At 39.6% G+C, this 20,515-nt stretch overlaps 1 protein-coding gene across 1 annotated transcript in view; it reads left to right on the top strand.

The window, feature by feature from the left end:
• Nucleotides 1–1,724: 1,724 nt before the first annotated feature.
• Nucleotides 1,725–20,515, top strand: part of FRRS1 (ferric chelate reductase 1) — a 30,245-nt gene continuing 11,454 nt past the window's right edge. Inside the window, exons 1-7 of the mRNA XM_087719299.1 lie at nucleotides 1,725–1,920; nucleotides 4,635–4,771; nucleotides 6,545–6,639; nucleotides 8,364–8,511; nucleotides 14,816–14,995; nucleotides 16,851–16,952; nucleotides 18,236–18,383. Of these exons, the coding sequence (XP_087575425.1) occupies nucleotides 1,725–1,920; nucleotides 4,635–4,771; nucleotides 6,545–6,639; nucleotides 8,364–8,511; nucleotides 14,816–14,995; nucleotides 16,851–16,952; nucleotides 18,236–18,383 (1,006 nt within the window). The remainder of the gene's footprint in view (nucleotides 1,921–4,634; nucleotides 4,772–6,544; nucleotides 6,640–8,363; nucleotides 8,512–14,815; nucleotides 14,996–16,850; nucleotides 16,953–18,235; nucleotides 18,384–20,515) is intronic.

Raw genomic sequence — 20,515 nt, 5'->3', positions numbered from 1 at the left:
CCCTGTCGAGATCCGGACCCTTGCTACCCTCCCGGCCTTCCGCAAAGCCACCAAGCTCTGGCTGTTCCAGCAGGCCGGGGGGTCCAAAAAACATCTACCACCACGGAAATTGTGAATGTTGGTTTTGTTTTTAATATGTTGTCTTTGTCTCGTTCCCCCCTTTCCCTTGTCTTTTGTGAGCCGTCCGGAGTCCTCCGGGAGTGGGCGGCATACAAGACAAATCAAATCAAATCAAATCAAATCAAATATAATGTGTCTCTTCCTTATGAAAAGCAGAATACCATTGTTTTCTTTGGCCAGAAGATAGCAAGAGCAGAAAAGTAACCTTTGGAGTACAGGTGGTCCTTGATTTACAACTGGTTGCTTAATGACCATTCAAGGTTATAGTGGACCTTGAAAAAGCTACTTGTAACCTGGATTTGAAGTTCCAAAGTCCAGGATCCCTTTGTGGTCCACATGACTGCATTTTGGGCTCATGGTAACTGACCCATATTTATGGCCGTTGGCAGAATCCCACAATCATGTGATTGCGATTTACAACTTTAATTACAAAGTTACATGTTTAATTTACAAGTAAATGCCAGTTTCCAGGAAAAAAAAAACCCATGACAAATAATAGGCTCGCTTAATGACCACTATGCTCATTTAACAACTGCTGCATTTGCTTAACAACCACCTCAAAAAAATGTCGTAAAATCATGTACAGTCACATGATTTGTTTTATGATAATCACAACATAGAACTAAAATTGTGGGTTTAATCATAGTCATAAGTGAAGGAGTACCTATATATGTTAGCATAACTATAGTAAAAATCTGTTCCTGGCCAAAATTATCATCTTAGAAATCATCTCTTATTCTTTGACTTTGAGAGGGTGACTATACTGGCTCATCTTATCTGGGCCTACAGAGAATTAACAGGGTTGTACTTTAGGAGGGGCCTGAAAAATCTGTTCATGTACATGCTGCGCACATGTACAACCTGTTCATGTGGGTTCTACCACAAAACCGCGGACGACAAAATCGCGGTCGACAAAAGCGCGTATGTGACGTCATCACAGCGCGACGAAAAAGATCGAAAAATGTAAAAATAAAGCTAAAACCTTTCCCTAACCCCCCCAAACCTAACCCTAAACCTAACCCTAACCCTAACCCTTAACCTAACCCTAAACCTAACCCTAAACCTAACCCTTAACGTAACGAAAAACCTAACGCTAACCCTTAACCTAACGCTAAACGTAACGCTAACGCTCTAACCCTAACCCTAACCCTTAACCTAACCCTAACCCTAACCCTAACCCTAACCCTAACCCTTAACCTAACCCTTACCTTTATGTGAATCGGCTTGCTGTAATTTAATTTTTATTTCAATTTTTCGATCTTTTTCGTCGCGTTGTGATGACGTCACATACGCGATTTCGTCGACCGCGCTTTTGTGGAATGCGCTTTTGACGGGTCACGGTTCATGTGTGCAGCACAATAGGTTCCAGCACAATTTTGTATTCGGACAAAACATACATGTTTGGTCCAAGGTCAAAATAACCCATGGCCCTTTAATTCTGGAGAAGAATCTAAATTATTGTTCTGATTCATTTAAGAAAAAAAGGAAAAAAGGGATGGGGTTAAACTTTAAAAGACCAAGGCTACTGCAAGGTTGCTTTGGAAAAATGTGAAGGAATGAATGACGGAAGTTCTATGATGTTCACTCTTAATTTGTTTTGGTAGATGAAGTCTTCCAGAATAACTGTTATGGCTTGGCTGCTCATGTGCCTTTGGGATCAATCAGCCGGTTACCCAAATGGGAAAGTATCCGAATCCTGTGACTCTATGTTGCCTTTTCATGGAAGGTCGCCTCAGAAATTTCCCAAGCACACCATTGAAGTGAATGTGACAGAATTTAAGCCAGGAGATCACGTGAAAGGTATTGATTTTTGCCAAGGCTCTCTTGTGATGCTAACACCATCTTCTCATGTTTTTGTGCTTGTTATATATAGGTAGCCCTCAACATACATTTAGTTTAGTGGCCATTCAAAGTTACAATGGCATTGAAAAGTGGCTTATAACCATTTCTCCACACTTAGAACTAGGGACGTGCAGTCAGGAGAGGCAGAGCCTCACCACTGTCATCATGAAAAGAAAAACAAATGTAAAAGGAAAAAGGCTGAGGTAGTTGCTGACAGAGTCACCGTGGATGACTCTGCTTAGTGCTTAACTGCAGGGGGAGGCGAGAGAACCACGGGCCTCCTTTACTCTAGCTTTATGATCACTTGAGCAGAGTTAAGCAAGGGTTAAAAGGCGAAAAATTCCTTATGCAAAGGAGGCACGTGGTTCTCTCGCCTTCTGTAGAGGGCATTTTTAGAGGCTTTTTAGAGTTCTCTGGGAGCAACTAGCTCAGTCTGACCTCAGAGCTCTTGCCTTTCTCCTTTCACATTTTTTTTCTTTTCATGAGGGCAGGCAAGAGCAGAGTTGAAATCCTCTCTGAAACAGCTGGAAAAAGGTGTGTGTGTGTGTAGGGGGGAAGGAATTCAAAAGGTTTGATTGCAGCAGAGCCACGTTGCCTTTTCAAACACACACACACAAACACACACACACACACAAACACACACACACACACACAAACAGAGAGAGAGAGGGAGAGAGAGAGAAGGAGCTGGATAAAAGTATATAAGCCCAGCTTCACAGATTACAAGTTTGAAAAGGCAACGTGGCTCCACCTGCAATCAAAGGCTCGGATCGGAAGGCAGCAGGGAAAGGGGGGGGTGGGGTATGGCAGAGGAGCTGCTTTCAAGCCATTGGAAAATATATCTAATCCAACTTCTGTGTTTGTGTTTGTTTGAGAGAGAGTGTGAGAGTGAGGGGTCCAACTTCTCTGTGTGCGTGTGTCTGTTTGAGAGAGGGGGGAGGGAGAGAGGGAGTTAGGAGGGGGAGGGAGAAGAAAAAGAATTTTGCAAGGGCAAAAAATGCTGTCGCTTTAAATCGGAACTGAGCATGCCTGGCTGCGGAATTCTGGGAGTTGAAGTCCACAAGCCTAAAAAAATTGCTGCCTCACCAGCCATAAAGCTCATTGCACGTCACTGCTTAGAACCATTGCAGCATCCCCATGGTCACTTGATCAAAATTCAGGTGCTTGCCAAGTTTATGATGGTTGCAGTGTCCCTGGGTTATGTGATCCCCTTTTGAGATCTTCTGACAAAAGTCACTAGGGAAGCTGGATTCACTTAACGGCCATGTTCCTGACTTAACAATTGCAGTGATTCGTTTAACAACGGTTGCAAGAAAAGTCGTAAAATGGGATAAAATTCAGCTAACAAATGTCTCAGTTAGCAATGGAAATGTTGGGCTCAATTTTGCTCGTAAGTCATAGATGAAATGTTCTTTTAAAATGTGAACATTTACATATTTACTTTTTTAATTGAGCTGCATACTGGACACAGATCACCTCTTTCTTGGTGGGATGGGCAGCCATTCAAATCTGACAATTTTTCCCCCACTGCTGTTTCTTTCAGAGATATGGTTGAAATGCTGGTTATAGGTTAGCTTTCCCTAGTGGGTTGCAATGACTTGTTGGGCCCAGTTTGAGTTCATAATGGTTCCTTCCTAATGTGAGATTATAAACTATAAACAACATGTATAATAGGCTCTACTGGTTTTTCCAGTTTTAAATATGGGTTGTTTCCAGGAGAAGCCTAGGGCAGCTATGCCACATTTATTTTCCTAGCAAGATAGGTTTTTCAAGAGTTTTTTTTTCTAAATTACCATGCTACCATTCTAGGCTGCTGCCATCTTGTCTGGCTTAACTCCAGGTTACTGTAACTGAAGCTTGTTTTAGATTATAGTATCTGTTTAAAAATAAATAAATAAATAAATAAATAAATAAATAAATAAAAAGAAAGAGAAAGAGAGAGAGAGGAAGAGGAAGAGGAAGGGGAAGAGGAAGAGGAAGAAGAAAAAGAAAAAGAAGAGAAAGAAGAAGGAGAGGGAGAGGGAGAAGGAGGGAGAGGGAGAGGGAGAGAGAGAGAGAGAGAAAGAGAAAGAGAAAGAAAGAAAGAGAAAAAAAGAAAAAGAAGAGGAAGAGAAAGAGAAAGAGGGAGAGGGAGAGGGAGAGAGAGGGAGGGAGAGGGAGAGGGAGAGGGAGAAGAAAAAGAAAAAGAAAAAGGAGGAGGAGGAGGAGGGGAGAGGGAGAGGGAGAGGGAAAGAGAAAGAGAAGAAGAAGAAGAGAAAGAGAAAGAGAAAAAGAAAAAAAACAGGATGACTGTGTAACATTCAAATGATGTGGTAAATATAAAATGACAAAGTAACATTGTTCCAGATTTTTACATTTTATTTTAAATGTATTCTAGTTGTATTATAATTTCCATAATCAGTTAGCCATTGAAGAGAATTCTGGGAGTATTTGTATTTGTATTTAATGAATTTATAGGCTGCCCAATCCCGGAGGATTCCGGGCAGCTTACAGAAAGTAAATTATAAAAAATAAAGAATTAAAAAAACAGAGGAGACAGATTAAACCTGAGTAGAAGTTGACATATACCTGGCAGTTGGCAAGTTTACAAAATGCTGGATTTGAGATCTGTTCCTATTGCCCGGATCAACCGAGATTAATCTCCGTTCCTTTTCTCAAATTCTTGATTTTAGTCAGTTTTTCTGGGCCCACATTTCAAGGCTTTTTGCTAGAAGCTCGCAATGCTGACCGCTTGGATGACCCACCCATTGGTTCTTTTGCATTAGCTGATCGGAGACAATCTCAGCTCCTTAGATGTGGACGTGTAAAGGTAAGAAAATGTTGAAAATGGCTTCTGCCAGTCCATTTTGACTAGCCTTTGAGCTATAAATATTGTAGCACTGTTGCTTTAAATAACTGTTTTATTTTTGCATCAGTTTTGTATTGGAATTAATCAACACCAAAGATGCTTTAATAATACAGTTTCCCTTACATACTATTTTTCCTTTCTAGATTATGTTTAAATATTAGGGTTCCCTCTGCTGGTTATCTGATGCAGAATAAATTAGTAGCTGTTAGCACACTACATTGCCATGTTTTTGGTATATCCTTCCTTGTATGCTTTTTATCTCAGTTAACTTTTTCAGAATATTTTTCTGATGGACATATTCAAATTCTAGAGCATTGTGCAGATTGGATAACATTGATGAGTTTCTTGTGGGTTCAGATAATAACAAATAAATCATCAAATTGCTGAAATTTTAAATAGGTGGTATGCAGATATTAAAATGAAACATGATTTGCTGGTTTCTCTGAGTAACACAACTCTCTGTAGGGATGGCTTACCCGAGAATATGTAGGCTAGAGGCTATAATATGAAAATATAATAAAATAGTAAAAGCACCTTCAAATAAAAGAACCATTAAAATGAAATATTAAAATATATAATACCAGTAAGCCACTGAAATCTTTAAAATTAAAAGCCGAGGTAAATCATCTGAGAACATAATTCATTTTTAGGCAGAATAAAACTCCTGGTGCATAAATTCATTGCCTTAAATGGTTTATGATGTATGAACTCAGACTGCCTTTCATATGGGATTGCTCGTACATTAACCTTAGCTGTTCCAGTAAAGTTGTTTGTCACCAGAATAATTGGATATACATCACGCTAAGTCATAGTGTTTTGTTGGATTTCTGTTAATAGCTGTCTGTTTTATTTTAAGATGTGCCTGTCACAATTGGGTTTATGTATAATGCTAAACAATAAACTCTGTTTTTTAAAAACTGTTAAGTTGCATTCGTACAACATACTAAGCTAAACAAATCAGTTACTGTATTTTTCGGACTATAAGACACACTGGAGTATAAGACACACCAATGTTTTGAAGAGGTAAATTTAAAAAAAAGTTTTTGCACTCTGCAGGCCTCCCAAACCCTCTGCATGCCTCATTTTTTTGTGAAAAATGAAGTGGGGGGGGAGGGCGCAAAAATGAGCAAAAAACGCCCCATTTGTTTTCAAAAAAATAGTGCATGCATAGGCTTTGGGAGGCTTGTAGAGTGCTCCTGTGGGTTAGGGGGCAGAAACGGGCAAAAAATGGCCTGTTGTTCGCTTGTTGTTGAATTTAGTATGGTCTATAAATTGCAGGCCTCCCAAAACCAATGCACATCCATTTTTGCGAAGGGGGCGGGGTTTTGGGAGGCCAAAAATGTTGTATTCAATGTATAAGACGCAACCAGATTTTCACCCTGTTTTTGGGGTGTTGGGGGGGGGGGAAAGGTGCGTCTTATATTCCAAAAATATGAGCTTAATCAGTATGGTATGCTGAACCAAATCATAATTTTTGTATGGCTTGGTATTTGTGAACCAGTTGTCATGAATTGTTAGATTGGAATTTAGTACGGTCTATAAACCTAATTATTGAGTTGGTTCACACGTTTTACTAAGTCATTATATCTTTTGCTTTCTGACTTGATGCATTGTTGGCACTCAAGTGGTTGTGGCCTATTCAAAAAGCCATTGTTAATACAGTGGCTTGATAAAGTGCCATGTATGAATCCAGCCATTATATACTGCTAAAAATGGGACTTCTGTATTTTGTAGAACTCAGCTGTTAGTCACACCAGTAAATCTAAGAAAAACCATATGGATGCTTATTGGATTGCTCCTAGCGATGCGCCAAAGAAAGTACAATTTCTGTAAGTGTATTAAAATAATTTTCCTGTTTAGATGTTCTGAGATATTCCTTTCCAAAATATGTATGCCTGTAGAATATGAAAGATATACAAATAAACAAATCTCTGAATTGAATGTCATGTTGAGAAAGTCCTACATGACCTTTCAGTCTTCACATATCAACGTTGCAAGGAATCCCTGTCTTATTTGTGCAAAGCAACAGGCAAGAGCTTCAGCTCAACCTGAATCAAGGTCGAACCCTCGTAGGTCAGTGGTTCTCAAACCTTTCTTCACCATGGGCTCCCTTAAAATGCCTTTTGTGGGCATGGATCATGGCCACAGACCAGGGGTGGGTTTCTCGCCCCGTTCCAACTGGTTCGGTTGGAACAGGGCCGGCAGCGTCCTTGTGCACGCGCGCGGTGCACGGATGCGTACTAGCGTCTGCGCGATGCTCCAGCTGCTCCTGGACGATCGCGCAGGCGCTGTAGGCATCCTGCGCATGCGTGGAAGCGCAGAACTCGTCAAAACCGGGTAAGGACCGCGGGCAGGCGGGCACGCCCTTCACCGTTCCCGGAAGTTACTTACTTCTGGGTTCGGCGACCAACTGGTTCGCAGGGACCGCCGCGAACCGGTTGAAACCCACCCCTGCCACAGACCCCCATGTCTTAATATTTAAATCATAACCTTTCTTCAAGCCTTTGCAGACCCCCTGTGATGGCATCACTTAAATATGAGCCAGCGGTGGGCTGCAGCTGCCAAAAAAGCCAACACAGTTCTAGGCTGTATTAACACAGGGATAGAATCAAGATCACATGAAGTGTTGATACCACTTTATAATGCCTTGGTAAGGCCACACTTGGAATACTTTGGCCCCCTTTGGTTACCATCATGTAAAAAAAAATTGCTGAGACTCTAGAAAGAGTGCAATAAAAGTGCAGATGATTAGGGGACTCGAGGCTAAAATATATAAAGTTACTGGAATTGGTTAGGTCTAGTTTAATGAAAAGAAGGACTAAAATTAATTAGAGGTAAATTAAAGAAAAGTTTTTGCACTCTGCAGACCTCCCAAACCATCTGCACACCTCATTTTTTTGCCAAAAAAGTGGGGGCATGCAGAGTTTTGGGAGGTTTGCAGAGTGCTCCTGGGGGCTGGGGGGGGGCAAAAACAAGAAAAAACGCCCCATTTTTTGCTCATCTTTGCCTTCCCCAGCCCCCAGGAGCACTTTGCAAGCCTCCCAAACCATCTGCACGCCCCTTTTTGCAAAGGGTGCAGGGTTTCAGTAGGCCAAAAATGCTGTATTCAATGTATAAGATGCACCCAGATTTTCACCCTCTTTGGGGGGGGGATTTTCATTAGTTTAGCTTCTCTGTATCTAGACTGATCACCTGCAATACAATTAAGAAACTCAAAAGATTTGCAGAATAAAGACCACAAAGATTAGATATGGTTTCTTCCTTGTTAATGTTAATGTTAATAATAAATCTTATCATTTGTTGTAGATCTGTATGAATTTTTGGAACTTTTGCCTTTGTCAGTCATTGGGTATGATTAATCATCCTACCACTTTTTAATTAGGAATTAAAATTTAAATAATTCAGGAATGGGTAGCCGCCTTAAAGGAATGAATGCTGGATTTTCTGGGTTGATTTAGATGGAAGTTTGGCATTTTTTTAAAAGCTATTGTACATCTGTGTTAGGGTATCTTTACAATTCAAATGTTAACTAACCGGCTTTGTCTCTTCATAGACTCACAATTGTACAAAAATACATTATCTACTGGGTAAAAATCCCTGGTCCTAAGATTTCTCAAGCAGGTATACTTCCTTTCACAACAATAATGTCTACTAATTGGACCATTCCAGCATCCTTACCTGTCTCTTCCCTAAGCCAACCAGTAAGTAGTAATGAGTTAATGGATTGTTGTTATTGTTTATTGCTGCATTTTCTTACACATAGCAGAAAAACCTAGGATATTGCTAATGTATGGAGGCAGTCTATACATTTCATGAATAAATATTTCTGCAAAAACCTATTTGAATTATTATATGCATTATCTAGTTCAGTGTTTCTTAAACTGCTTTTCTTGGGACCACTTCCCAGTTTTAAAATTTTTGGAGCATTCCCAAAAGAGCTTTTGTTTGGGTTGTATTTATCTTTTCTTAATAAATATTTTCTATTAAAATAAGTTTTACAAAAAAGTTTAAAAGCTACTGAAACATAGAAGAAGAAACAGGAAAAGGTGATAAAAGATTTGTTTGTAAAAAATAAAAACGAGTAACAAAAAAAGCATGAAAGAAAAATATCTTTAAAAATGACTTCCAAACTTCTCTGTATATAACAATTACTGATTGGAAGGTATATATGTTTTATCTTGGCTCCAAATTATTTGAAATGGAGAGAATTTCTTAAAACCCTTTTGAGTCAAGATTCAGACTGGTTAGGAGGCGTACAATATTTAAGGCATCTTGGTAAATTATATGCAGTTCCTGGAAGAATGGCTTTAAGGGGTGATGTTTGGGGATCCTATCTCAGTATTTTAATTATGATTTTTATTGCCTATTTAATTATGATTTTGAAATGCAGCATACAACTTTTAAATATAAGTAAATGAATAAAACAGGGAGAGGCTGTCTAGAGTTTTGACATGTTTAAATGTTTTTATTATGATGATTTTACTTTTTTATTAGATACTGCAATTTTTATGTTTAACTTGATTTACAAATATTGGGTACTGTTATCTCTACTCATTCATCTGTAGTGGAGAAGCACATAAGCCCAATAAATAAGTTGTCATTCCTTTAAGAATCTTTGGTCTGCCACACTCTCATTAAAGGTGGGGGGGGGATAGCAAGGGGTAGAAAGTGTTGTTTTCAAAATAAAAAATTCCTTTCTAGAAACTCAAGGTCATCTTTTGTCTCCGCACCTTTGCACCTGACCAGAAGCAGCTGGGCGTAGGTGCTAGCGTGGAAGAAGAAGATTGGACCATGTGATGGATTGTGGGTGTGGGGACAAGATCATGAACTTTTAACTGGGTGGGATTCTGATGTAATTTCCAGAATTGGGATTTCACAGACATGCTAAGATGTCTGATTTATTAAATTGGAACTTTAAGGATCATTTTGCCTTGGACTCTGATTTAATTCTACATGATACTTGGAACGCTGACCTAAGTTAATGGAAATTTCAGATCAGCATATTCAATCTAGCCAAGGTTACAAGGTCCTCAAAGATTCAGATCTGCATTTTGGAACGCTCCTTGTTCAGGCCTGAATTTGCTCCGGTTTCAGCGACAGCTAGAAGTATACTTGCATGCTAAATCTAGTGTGTAACTGCATGCATTCCTAGAGATATTGGATCTGGCCAGAGCAATGCATGCCTTAATTATATCCTGCTTGAATTACTGTAGTGCATTCTATACATGGTTCCTTTTGGAAAGTTCATTGATGTGGCCATTGATCTGTTTCTGGAAAAAATTCAAAGTGCTATCTAGAGCCTATAATGGTACATGTCATAGGCAAACAAGTTCTTTGAAAGGTGACATGTTTCCAGATGGGACTGACTGGAGTTCAGGGCTTTGTGGAAGGATCTTTTCTCTATGCTGCTGTAATAAGAGATCAATATGACAGGAACTTGAGATGCTGCTCCAAGACTTATAAACTTCTCTGCTAAGGGAGGTCTGACTTTTTCCATCTCTCCTTCAAGTAAGTCTGAAGGCATTAAAAAACAACAACCAGCCTTTATTGAACATATCTTAAGGTTTTGATTGTAGAGATTTTGCTCAAATTACTTTTTACTCTGAATTGCAAATATAACTTAGCAATAGCAATAGCAGTTAGACTTATATACCGCTTCATAGGGCTTTCAGCCCTCTCTAAGCAGTTTACAGAGTCAGCATATCACCCCCACAGTCTGGGTCCTCATTTCACCCACCTCGGAAGGATGGAAGGCTGAGTCAACCTTGAGCCGGTGAGATTTGAACCGCTGAACTGCAGATAACAGTCAGCTGAAGTGGCCTGCAGTACTGCACCCTAACCACTGCGCCACCTCGGCTCAACTTGATTTGATGCATATTGTTGGCCATATCCAGTAGCATTTTAGCGGACTTTCAACAATTATACTTAATAGGTACTTTCCAGCAGTGACATAATCTCATAATCATAATATTGATAAAATGATTAGGGCACTTATTTACCTCTTATACTTCTAGGTTTAGCGTTTATTTGTTAGCTATACATTTAAAAATGCTCAGGTTTCCTTTATATTCGGTTGCTTTATTTACTTAAACATTGATATGATTGCTCATGTTATATAAAACAAACCCTAGGTGACTAACAGCCACATATATGAATAATAAAAATACAACAAAATTAAAACTCTTAAGCCCGTGATGGCAAACCTATGGCACGTGGAGCCATTTCTGAGGACACACGAGGTGCTGCCCTGTCAGCTCCAGCGTGCATGCGCGCACTGGCCTGCTGATTTTGGCCTTGATTTTCTGCCACTTTTGCCCTCCCAGGCTCCTAGAAAGCCTCTAGAGCCTGGGGAGGATGAAAAACAGACCTACCAGGCCCACTTGAAGTCTGAAAACGGGCTGTTTCCGGCCAACAGAGGGCCTCCGGGGGGGAGGCGGGAAGGCCATTTTTGCCTTCCCCAAGCTCCAAGAAAGCTGTGGGTGCATGCGTGAGGCAGCGGGGGAAGGGTGTCACACATGAATTGGGGAATGGTACAGGGGCATGAAATTATGGAGGTGGGCGCGTGAGCATGCGCTATAGTGCGCATGCATGCTTTTGGCACCTGAGGCGAAAAAGGTTCACCACTGCTCTAAGCTATCATCAGGCACTCTAACACTGCATCTCAAGAAGAGAAATGTTGAGTTCATCGCCTATCCTAGTTCAACACCTGAGAGAAAACCCAGGTCTTAACCTTCTGGAAGGCAGAGATGGTAGGGACCCTCCATAACTCAACGGCAGACTGTCCGATATATGAGGTGCCATTACAGAAAGAGCTAGATTTTTAGGTGCCACCAAATGACAACATTTAAAAGAGGGGAACTGGGGCACAACCATCCTTGCCCAATATGGGAGGGATGGTTAGATGTCATTGAGAAGAGGAGATGCCTTAAATAACACAGTCTCTACCATGCAGGGCTTTAAAGATGAAAACTATTATTTTATATTGTACCCCAAAATAAACTGGAAGCCAGTGCAGCTCTCACACAGCAGAGGTGTAATACGGGCAAAATATAGAGAGAGCATTCAGAACTTGACACACTGCTGCATACCCGACCAGTTGAAGTCTTCAACCATATGTCCATATAGTGTATTCAAATTTCATGGTTTAAATGGGAAGTGATTTCCACATTTCCAAGATATTGACTCTATCTATCCGAAGTGGCGCAGTGGTTAGGGTGCAGCACTGCAGGCCACTTCAGCTGACTGTTATCTGCAGTTCGGCGGTTCTAATCTCACCGGCTCATGGTTGACTCAGCCTTCCATCCTTCTGAGGTGGGTGAAATGAGGACCCAGACTGTGGGAGCGATATGCTGACTCTGTAAACCGCTTAGAGAGGGCTGAAAGCCCTATGAAGCGGTATATAAGTCTAAGTGCTATTGCTATTGCTATTGCTATTGCTATTGCTATTGCTATTGCTATTGCTATTGCTATTGCTATTGCTATTGCTATTGCTATTGCCGTCTGTCTGTCTGTCTGTCTGTCTGTCTGTCTGTCTGTCTGTCTATCTATCTATCTATCTATCTATCTATCTATCTATCTATCTATCTATCTATCTATCTATCTCCATCCATCCATCCATCCATCCATCCATCCATCCATCCATCCAGTGGTGGCTTCCGGATCCCCTTGCAACCAGTACGGTTACAACGGGGACCAGCATCCTCCACATGAATGTGCGCACATATGCAGTGCGTGTGGGCATCTAACCTTCCAGCGACGCCTCCGCGATGCTCCAGCTGCTCGGCAGAGCATCACGCAGGTGCTGTACACGCCGTGTGCAGAAGCCCTGAAGAGTTTAAAGACAGGTAAGGAGCTCGGGCAAGTGGTGGGCCCTCCTGAGCCCCATACTGGAACGGTAACTGGTGCTCCAGGCAGGCACTGGTACGCCTGTACAGGGGCGTACCGCCTGCAACCCACCACTGTATCTATCTATCTATCTATCTATCTATCTATCTATCTATCTATCTATCTATCTATCTATCTATCTATCTATCATCTATCATCTATCATCTATCTATCTATCTATCTATCTATCTATCTATCTATCTATCTATCTATCTATCTATCTATCTATCTATCTATCATCTATCTATCTATCTATCTATCTATCATCTATCTTATCTACTTTATTTATCTATCTAAATTTACGTGGCAAGATGACTGTCATGGCTGTCTAAATAAAATGGTGGTGTTTTTGAAAAAAATTCCTTTAGGTTTTTTGAAGAATGAACAAAATTTTGCCCTCTTTTAAAAAAAATAGGCCCCAGTGCATTTTTAACCTGCACAGAGTTAGTAATTACTAGAGCTCTTTGCATTGATTTAAAAAGCCTTTAATTGTTGTACAGAATGAATATCTATATCTGTATTGTACAATTAAGTGTCTGACTAGGATAGGACAGTAATTGTAGTGTGCATCCCAAATTATAGACTTCTGTTGCTGTGATGTCAAGTATCTGGCTTAAACAGAACTGTGGATTTGAGGTTAGAGTATAATAATTGCCAGAAAAATGAACTCTTTAAAAATGCTTTAGTATGAAAAGAAATGAACCGAAACAGCAAAACAAAACTGATTATAAAAAGTTACATTCAGTTTCTATTTTTCAAAATATAATTTTATATTTCCATTTTTGAAAAGGAAGATTACAAACTAATACAAATTAATATAAAATACGGGAGGAAAAAAAAAAGCTAAAAGTGCAAGAAAAGAAAAAAGAAAAATAGAAGATAAAAAATATATAAAGTAATACTTTCCATTTTCCAAGTACGGTACTAATATATTATTATAATACATCAATATAATCTTGAAATTCTTATTTTTCTTTCTTTGAAAGAGAATTTTATATTGTAATCTTACAATTTTTTAAATGTATAATCCTAAATTAGTCTTAATGTTTTATTGTTAATTTTATGTGCTATTTTATATGTTGATTATACTGTACACTGTTCAGAGCCCCTCCTTGAGGAAGGTGGGCCATCTAGAAACATGAAATATAAATAAATGTAGAATCAAATGTTTAGCTCATTGTATCATACATTTTCACTTTTTCTTATTTCAAAATTCAAGAAAACTTTATATCTTTTAGCAGTTACATGTTCATCATCTGCATACAATTCTGTTTCAAATCCGGTCTTATGAAATGATAAACTTATTTATCTACTTGAACTCTTTCTAATATTGTAAGAACACCATTGACAACGGTATCCCTCAGCCACCAGTTTTTCCTCTTGATTTTATTTTACTTTCCCCTTAACAAGATTCTAGTATCGTGTGATTAGTTAGGCATTTGCATGACCCAACAAAAGGGCGAACGACAAAACTGCGCCCGACTAAACCGCGTCGCTAAAATCGTGACATAACGCGCCAACAACAGCGCGGCGACAACAGCGCGGAGACAGAAGGCCGCTTTACAACAGCGCGTCGACAGAAAGCCGATTTAACAAGGTAAGGGTTAGGTTTAGGGTTAGGTTTAGGGTTAGGTTTAGGGTTAGGTTTAGGGTTAGGTTTAGGGTTAGGTTTAGGGTTAGGTTTAGGGTTAGGTTTAGGGTTAGGTTTAAGGTTAGGTTTAGCGTTACGTTTAGGTTTAGGGTTAGCATTACGTTTAGGGTTAGGTTTAGGGTTAGGGTTAGGTTTAGTTTTACAGCGCGCTTCTGTCGCCACGCTGTTGTCGGCGTGATTCAGCGCTCATTCGTCGGAGTGCTTTAGAACACGCGGTTTTGTCACCGCGGTTTAGTCGGGTGCGGTTTTGTCGTTCGCCCTTTTGTCGGTGAACCAGGCATTTGTGTTTGCCTGCTATTTGTCATCTATAAAATGGTTCTTGTGCCAAGAGCCACGAAGGTATTTTGGGGCACAATTTTTAATCAGTAAACTGTGGTATCTTATAAGTGAGTTACTGATGCTCTGGAAATGCCCCATTTCTCAAGCAGTGGTTATGTGGAGTAATACAACCTTGCTTTTTGTCTCCTTAGTTCAATTCTTCCGATTGCGGAGATCACAAGTTCTGTGTGAGAAATCCAACACGTTGTGACCCTAAAGCCAACAATTGCTTCTTTCTCTCCTTCAAGCAAGATAATGACTCAGTATGGATTGAAATGAGTGGTCCCAGTGAAGGCTATATTGCCTTTGCCTTGTCTCATGATCAATGGATGGTTAGTATGACACCTGGAAAAATGGCAGCACCCATTGAGGCCACTCCTATGGTCGTTTATTATGGTGTTAACTTGGGTAATTTCTATAGTGTACATGAGCACTGAGGTGGGTTCATCAAAATCTTTCCTTATATGAATTTGTTTATTAAACTGCCCATGATATGTAATGTTTTTCTGACGTAGCTTGTAGCAGGGATAGTAAAAAGAAAAAAAGATTAGCCCAGCCTTCTAGCTGCATTCTGTCTAACTTAAATAAGCACATTAAAAGTGGTCAAAATCTTGTACAATCATGAAATCTCAGATTCTAGCATTCTTATTGGAAATCTTGCAGTGAGATTTTGACATTTGAAAATATAGGGGAGAGAGAATTCCCAGGCAATTATGGGAGTTCGTGTATTAACATCCAAAGTCTGAGAAAACTCTTAATCCTCGATAATAGGATAAATGTTGCATAATTTCTGTCATGCTCTCTTTTTTATTGGGCCAATGGTACATATTTATTTAAGGCTCATTTCTTATGAACCTGTCCCTAAACTATTTTAATGAAACCCTGCATTATGTTCTACCAGATGTTTCAGCCAACAATATATGAGCTTTGAGGTGAAATGTAATGATTCTCATAGCCTTGAGTCTACTAAATAAAACATCAATGAGATGTATCTCTAGCTCACCCTTCTCCATCCTGATACCTTCCAGATTAATTTACAATTAGCAATGCTTGTAGATTAATGTACAATTCTCATTGTTCTCAAAATCCAAGCCTTTGTTAGAATCATACTTGCACAATGCAGTTATGAAGGTCACAAGAAGTGCTATATTGCCAAAAGCAGCATATATATATATATGGTGGGTTTCAAAAATTGTTCGAACGTACTCTGCGGGTGTGGCCTCCTTTATGGGAGTGGCTTGCCGCCCATGTGACCGGATGGGAGTGGCTTGCCGCCCATGTGACCGGATATGAAGATGCCGACGATAATTGTCAGAACCACCTTAAATTACCTCACACACAGCACTGGCATGTATAAGAATATGATGTAAACTTGTTTTTTAAAAGGCATCTTTGGTTTGCGTTAAAACAACTTCAACACACGCAATGTTCTGATTGCACCACAAACGCAGTAGTCATCCTTACCTTTCACAGAGGCACTGAGTTTTATAAATATGAGCATGATAGTGGAGAATAATCATATCCAAGGACCAGTGGTGGGTTTCAAAAAAATTTGGAACCTTTTCTGTAAGTGTGGCCTGTTTTCCGGGTCCACTGGTGGAACCTCTTCTAACCGGTTCGGTAGATTTGACATATACATATACATATACATATACATATACATATACATATACATATACATATACATATACATATACATATACATATACACATACACATACATATACACATACATACACACATACATACATACATACATACATATATATATACATACATATACATATACATATACATATACATATACATATACATATACATATACATACACACACACACACACACACACACACACACACACACACACACACACATATATATATATATATATATATATATATATATATATATATATACACATACATACACACACACACACACACACACACACACACACACACACACGTATATGGCCATGGGTAGAAAGAAAGAAAAATGAAAATTACCAATTTATGAAATGACTAAACCACATCTAGCATGTTAAGTCTGTGCCTAATGTAACATGTTTAGAGAATACCATTTGGGAAGGCTGCATTTAGTTATTAACCTACTCTAAATTTGAATATGGGTTGTATAGACTTGCAAAGTAAAGTGGAAAAACAGTTTAATAATCTCTTGTCATTCCAGGGTGGTGGTGATGATGCATATTTTTGCATTAGTGAAGTTTATTCTGTTAACATGAGGACAGCTGCCCTGGTTGGGCGATCTTATCCAGACTTTAACTCGAAGGTACTGTAATTTCATGTTATTACAGGGTTGAACTCTGAATGCCCTTGTTTCAAAATACCTTGCACAATACAAACAGACAGGTCAAGATAAGTAACAAAATCCACGGAGACCTTTGATTTTGTCCCATTTTGTCATACAGAATCCGGACTTCTGTATGAAATCCTCTTATGTGATGGAAAACTGCAAAAGTTAAAAGAAGCTGTTTAAAGGGGTTGCACTTTAGGAAACTTTATCCTGTTTCTGGCTCTCCTCTGCAGAGTTATTTTTATGCATTTTGAACAGTACTATGTAACGGAGAATTCTAAACTTAAATGTGTCTGTATACAGTTGTTCTATGTAATTATTATGTTTCTGAATCTACAGAATGTAGATAGGGTTGTTGTTATTCTATGCACAGATTAGTATGTCTCAGGGGAAAAATTACATGTGCACTATCAACATTTTAGGTTCCTAGTTGAATCAAGGTGTTTGTGTTCAACTGTCTTCATTTTTGCAACAATAAATATTAGAGAAACCATTGCCTCATTCCTGACAAGTTCAGCATATACCTGTTTTTACTGGTAATGTCGAAAACCAGTAAAGATGCTACATGATAACCAAGTTAATTGGAATGTAATTTGAAGTTTCAAGGGTCCTTTGAATGATTGAATATCGGGCTTTATTTGAAGGATTCAGTTTTTGTTTAATTATGTGATCAATAGGGTTAGGAAGCCCCAAAGTGGCTGCCGAAAAATGACCAGTCTAGTTAGAGGTTGGCCTTTTAGTTTTCAAAAGCATTGAAGTTTTTGTAAGCCAGGATGATGGTTCTGAAGACATTTGAGAAGGTCACTAAACTTATAATGGGAAGCAGCCATGACTAGTCTTGCTAAATATTTCTTATCTGCTTCGTAAAATTCAGCTAATTAAACATGTTTGGGTTTGGTATGTTACTTCTTTAATAAGTACCTGATAAGCTTTTGACAGAAGTAGTCACAATAGCAATAGCAATAGCAATAGCAGTTAGACTTATATACCGCTTCATAGGGCTTTCAGCCCTCTCTAAGCGGTTTACAGAGTCAGCATATTGCCCCCAACAATCCGGGTCCTCATTTTACCCACCTCGAAAGGATGGAAGGCTGAGTCAACCTTGAGCCGGTGAGATTTGAACAGCCGAACTGCCGAACTAGCAATCAGCTGAAGTAGCCTGCAGTGCTGCATTTAACCACTGCGCCACCACGGCACAATATAAGTGATGTTTTATCTTTTGAGATACAAAAGTTAAATCTGCATTGCTTGTTTCTTAGAATGCTTTGGAGAATATAACTTGGAGACTGGCTGATGGCCTTATCCAGTGTGCTTTCAGAAGAAAAATTCACCTCCCAGCTTCTACAGGAAGATATAATCTGGATGCAAACTATTACATATTTCTGGCTGATGGTGAAATCAGTACAGGTAAAAAGTTTATGACTGTAGGGAAGAAAAATCTGCCTGAACATTAAATTAAGTTTCACACCAGGCATATTTTTCATGTTGAATTCCAAGCATTACTTGGTCTTCACCTGTTGGGTTGGAGAAGGAAAAAATAATTTTGGATTCATGATTAATCTTAATGGGATTGTGGAAGAGCCTTAATAATAGGTACAGATATGGCAGATTCACAATATGAATAGCAATGGAAATTTCATACAAGTCTTCATGCTACATTTTTAAGAAAGGCCCAAGCAATTTAACCTGCATTGCTGCTTTCCAGCAGTGGTAAATGACTCTCATCATTCCCAAACAGCATTTTTATTATACTGGCAAATTAAACTGAGAGTTGTAAATTAACACATTTGGAAAGTAAATTTTAGCCATAAGGGAGATTCTGATGTCACGATTATATTTATGTATTACTTCAATTCATATAGCCATTCATTTCAAACAGAATATTCTGGGTGGCTCAGAGCAGTTAAAAGCAATATAAAAAAACCCAAACAATACAATAGCAATAGCAGTTAGACTTATATACCGCTTCATAGGGCTTTCAGCCCTCTCTAAGTGGTTTACAGAGTCAGCATATTGCCCCCAACAACAATCCGGGTCCTCATTTTACCCACCTCGGAAGGATGGAAGGCTGAGTCAACCCTGAGCTGGTGAGATTTGAACCGCCGAACTGCAGAACTGCAGTCAGCTGAAGTAGCCTGCAGTGCTGCATTTAACCACTGCGCCACCTCGGCTCGTAAAAACCCCACCCTTTAAGCGGTAAGAACAATTAACACATTTGGAAAGTAAATCTTAGCTATAAGGGAGATTCTGATGTCACGATTATATTTATGTATTACTTCAATTCATATAGCCATTCATTTTAAACAGAATACTCTGGGTGGCTCAGAGCAGTTAAAAGCAATATAAAAAAAACCCCAAACAATACAAAAAACCCACCCTTTAAGTGGTAAGAACAATATAAACACCATGTAATAACACAGTGCATAGTCACATCACACCAAAATCCATCAACAATAATCAACATAGCCACTGTATGGGCACTATCCATACTCAGTTCCCCACACCGATAGCAAAATCAAGTTTCTAAGGTCCTATCAGTGGTGGGATTCAGCCAGTTCGCACCTATTCGGGAGAACCGGCTGTTAACTTTCTAAGCAGTTGGGAGAACCGGTTGTTGGAAGAAATCTCCTTTTGGTTTTTTTCCACTTTTCAGGGCTAATTCTGTAGGGAAGGCAGGAAGGAAACATTCTGGTGTTGTTTCTAGCCTCATCTTCATTGTCCTGCTTGCAGAAACTGCCTCTCCAGTTAACCCTTATTCCATTGTAACAGCTAAAGCGAAGTGCTCATCGATGTGAGTGACGTTGAGTTGGCCATGCCAACCCACTCTCTTGACCACTGAGCCACGCCTACCCAGCTGGTCATTAGGGCAGAGAACCGGTTGTTAAATTATTTGAATCCCACCACTGGGTCCTATGCATTGCCAGTAGGATCAGGGCTAATCTAGGGGGATAATATTCCAAAGGATGGAACACAACAGAAAAGATCTTTTCCTGGGCCCCACCAGATGACATCCCTAGTAGGTGCAACATAAAGCTAAAGGTTCCCCTTGCACATATGTGCTAGTTGTTCCTGACTCTAGAGGGCGGTACTCATCTCCGCTTCAAAGCCGAAGAGTCAACACTGTCCAAAGATTTCTCCATGGTCATGCCGAAAGCACACGGATCGCTGTTACCTTCCCACCAAAGGTGGTTCCTATTTTTCTACTTGCATTTTTACATGCTTTCGAACTGCTAGGTTGGCAGAAGCTGGGACAAGTAACGGGAACGCATTCCATTACGCAGCGCTAGGGATTCGAACCGCCAAACTGCCAACCTTTTTGTTTGACAAGCTCAGCATCTTAGCCACTGAGCCACCGCGTCCCTGGTGCAACATAGAGCATACCTTTATTAGATGTAGACGGGTATTGTATTGTCAGAGAGAGGTGGTCCTTCAAGTAACCCTGCACTATAAAGGGTCATCACCAGCACCTTGAATTGAATCCAGAAACAAATCAGTAACCAATGCAACTTGCAGAGTAGCAATAGCAATAGCAGTAGACT

The sequence above is a fragment of the Thamnophis sirtalis genome, unplaced genomic scaffold (assembly GCF_051295495.1).
Source record: "Thamnophis sirtalis isolate CommonGarterSnake01/CBP01778 unplaced genomic scaffold, rThaSir2_p1.2 scaffold_7, whole genome shotgun sequence".
NCBI lineage: Eukaryota > Metazoa > Chordata > Lepidosauria > Squamata > Natricidae > Thamnophis > Thamnophis sirtalis.
The sequence above is the reverse complement of the archived record's forward strand: the minus strand, read 5'-3'. Positions and strand labels throughout refer to the sequence as shown.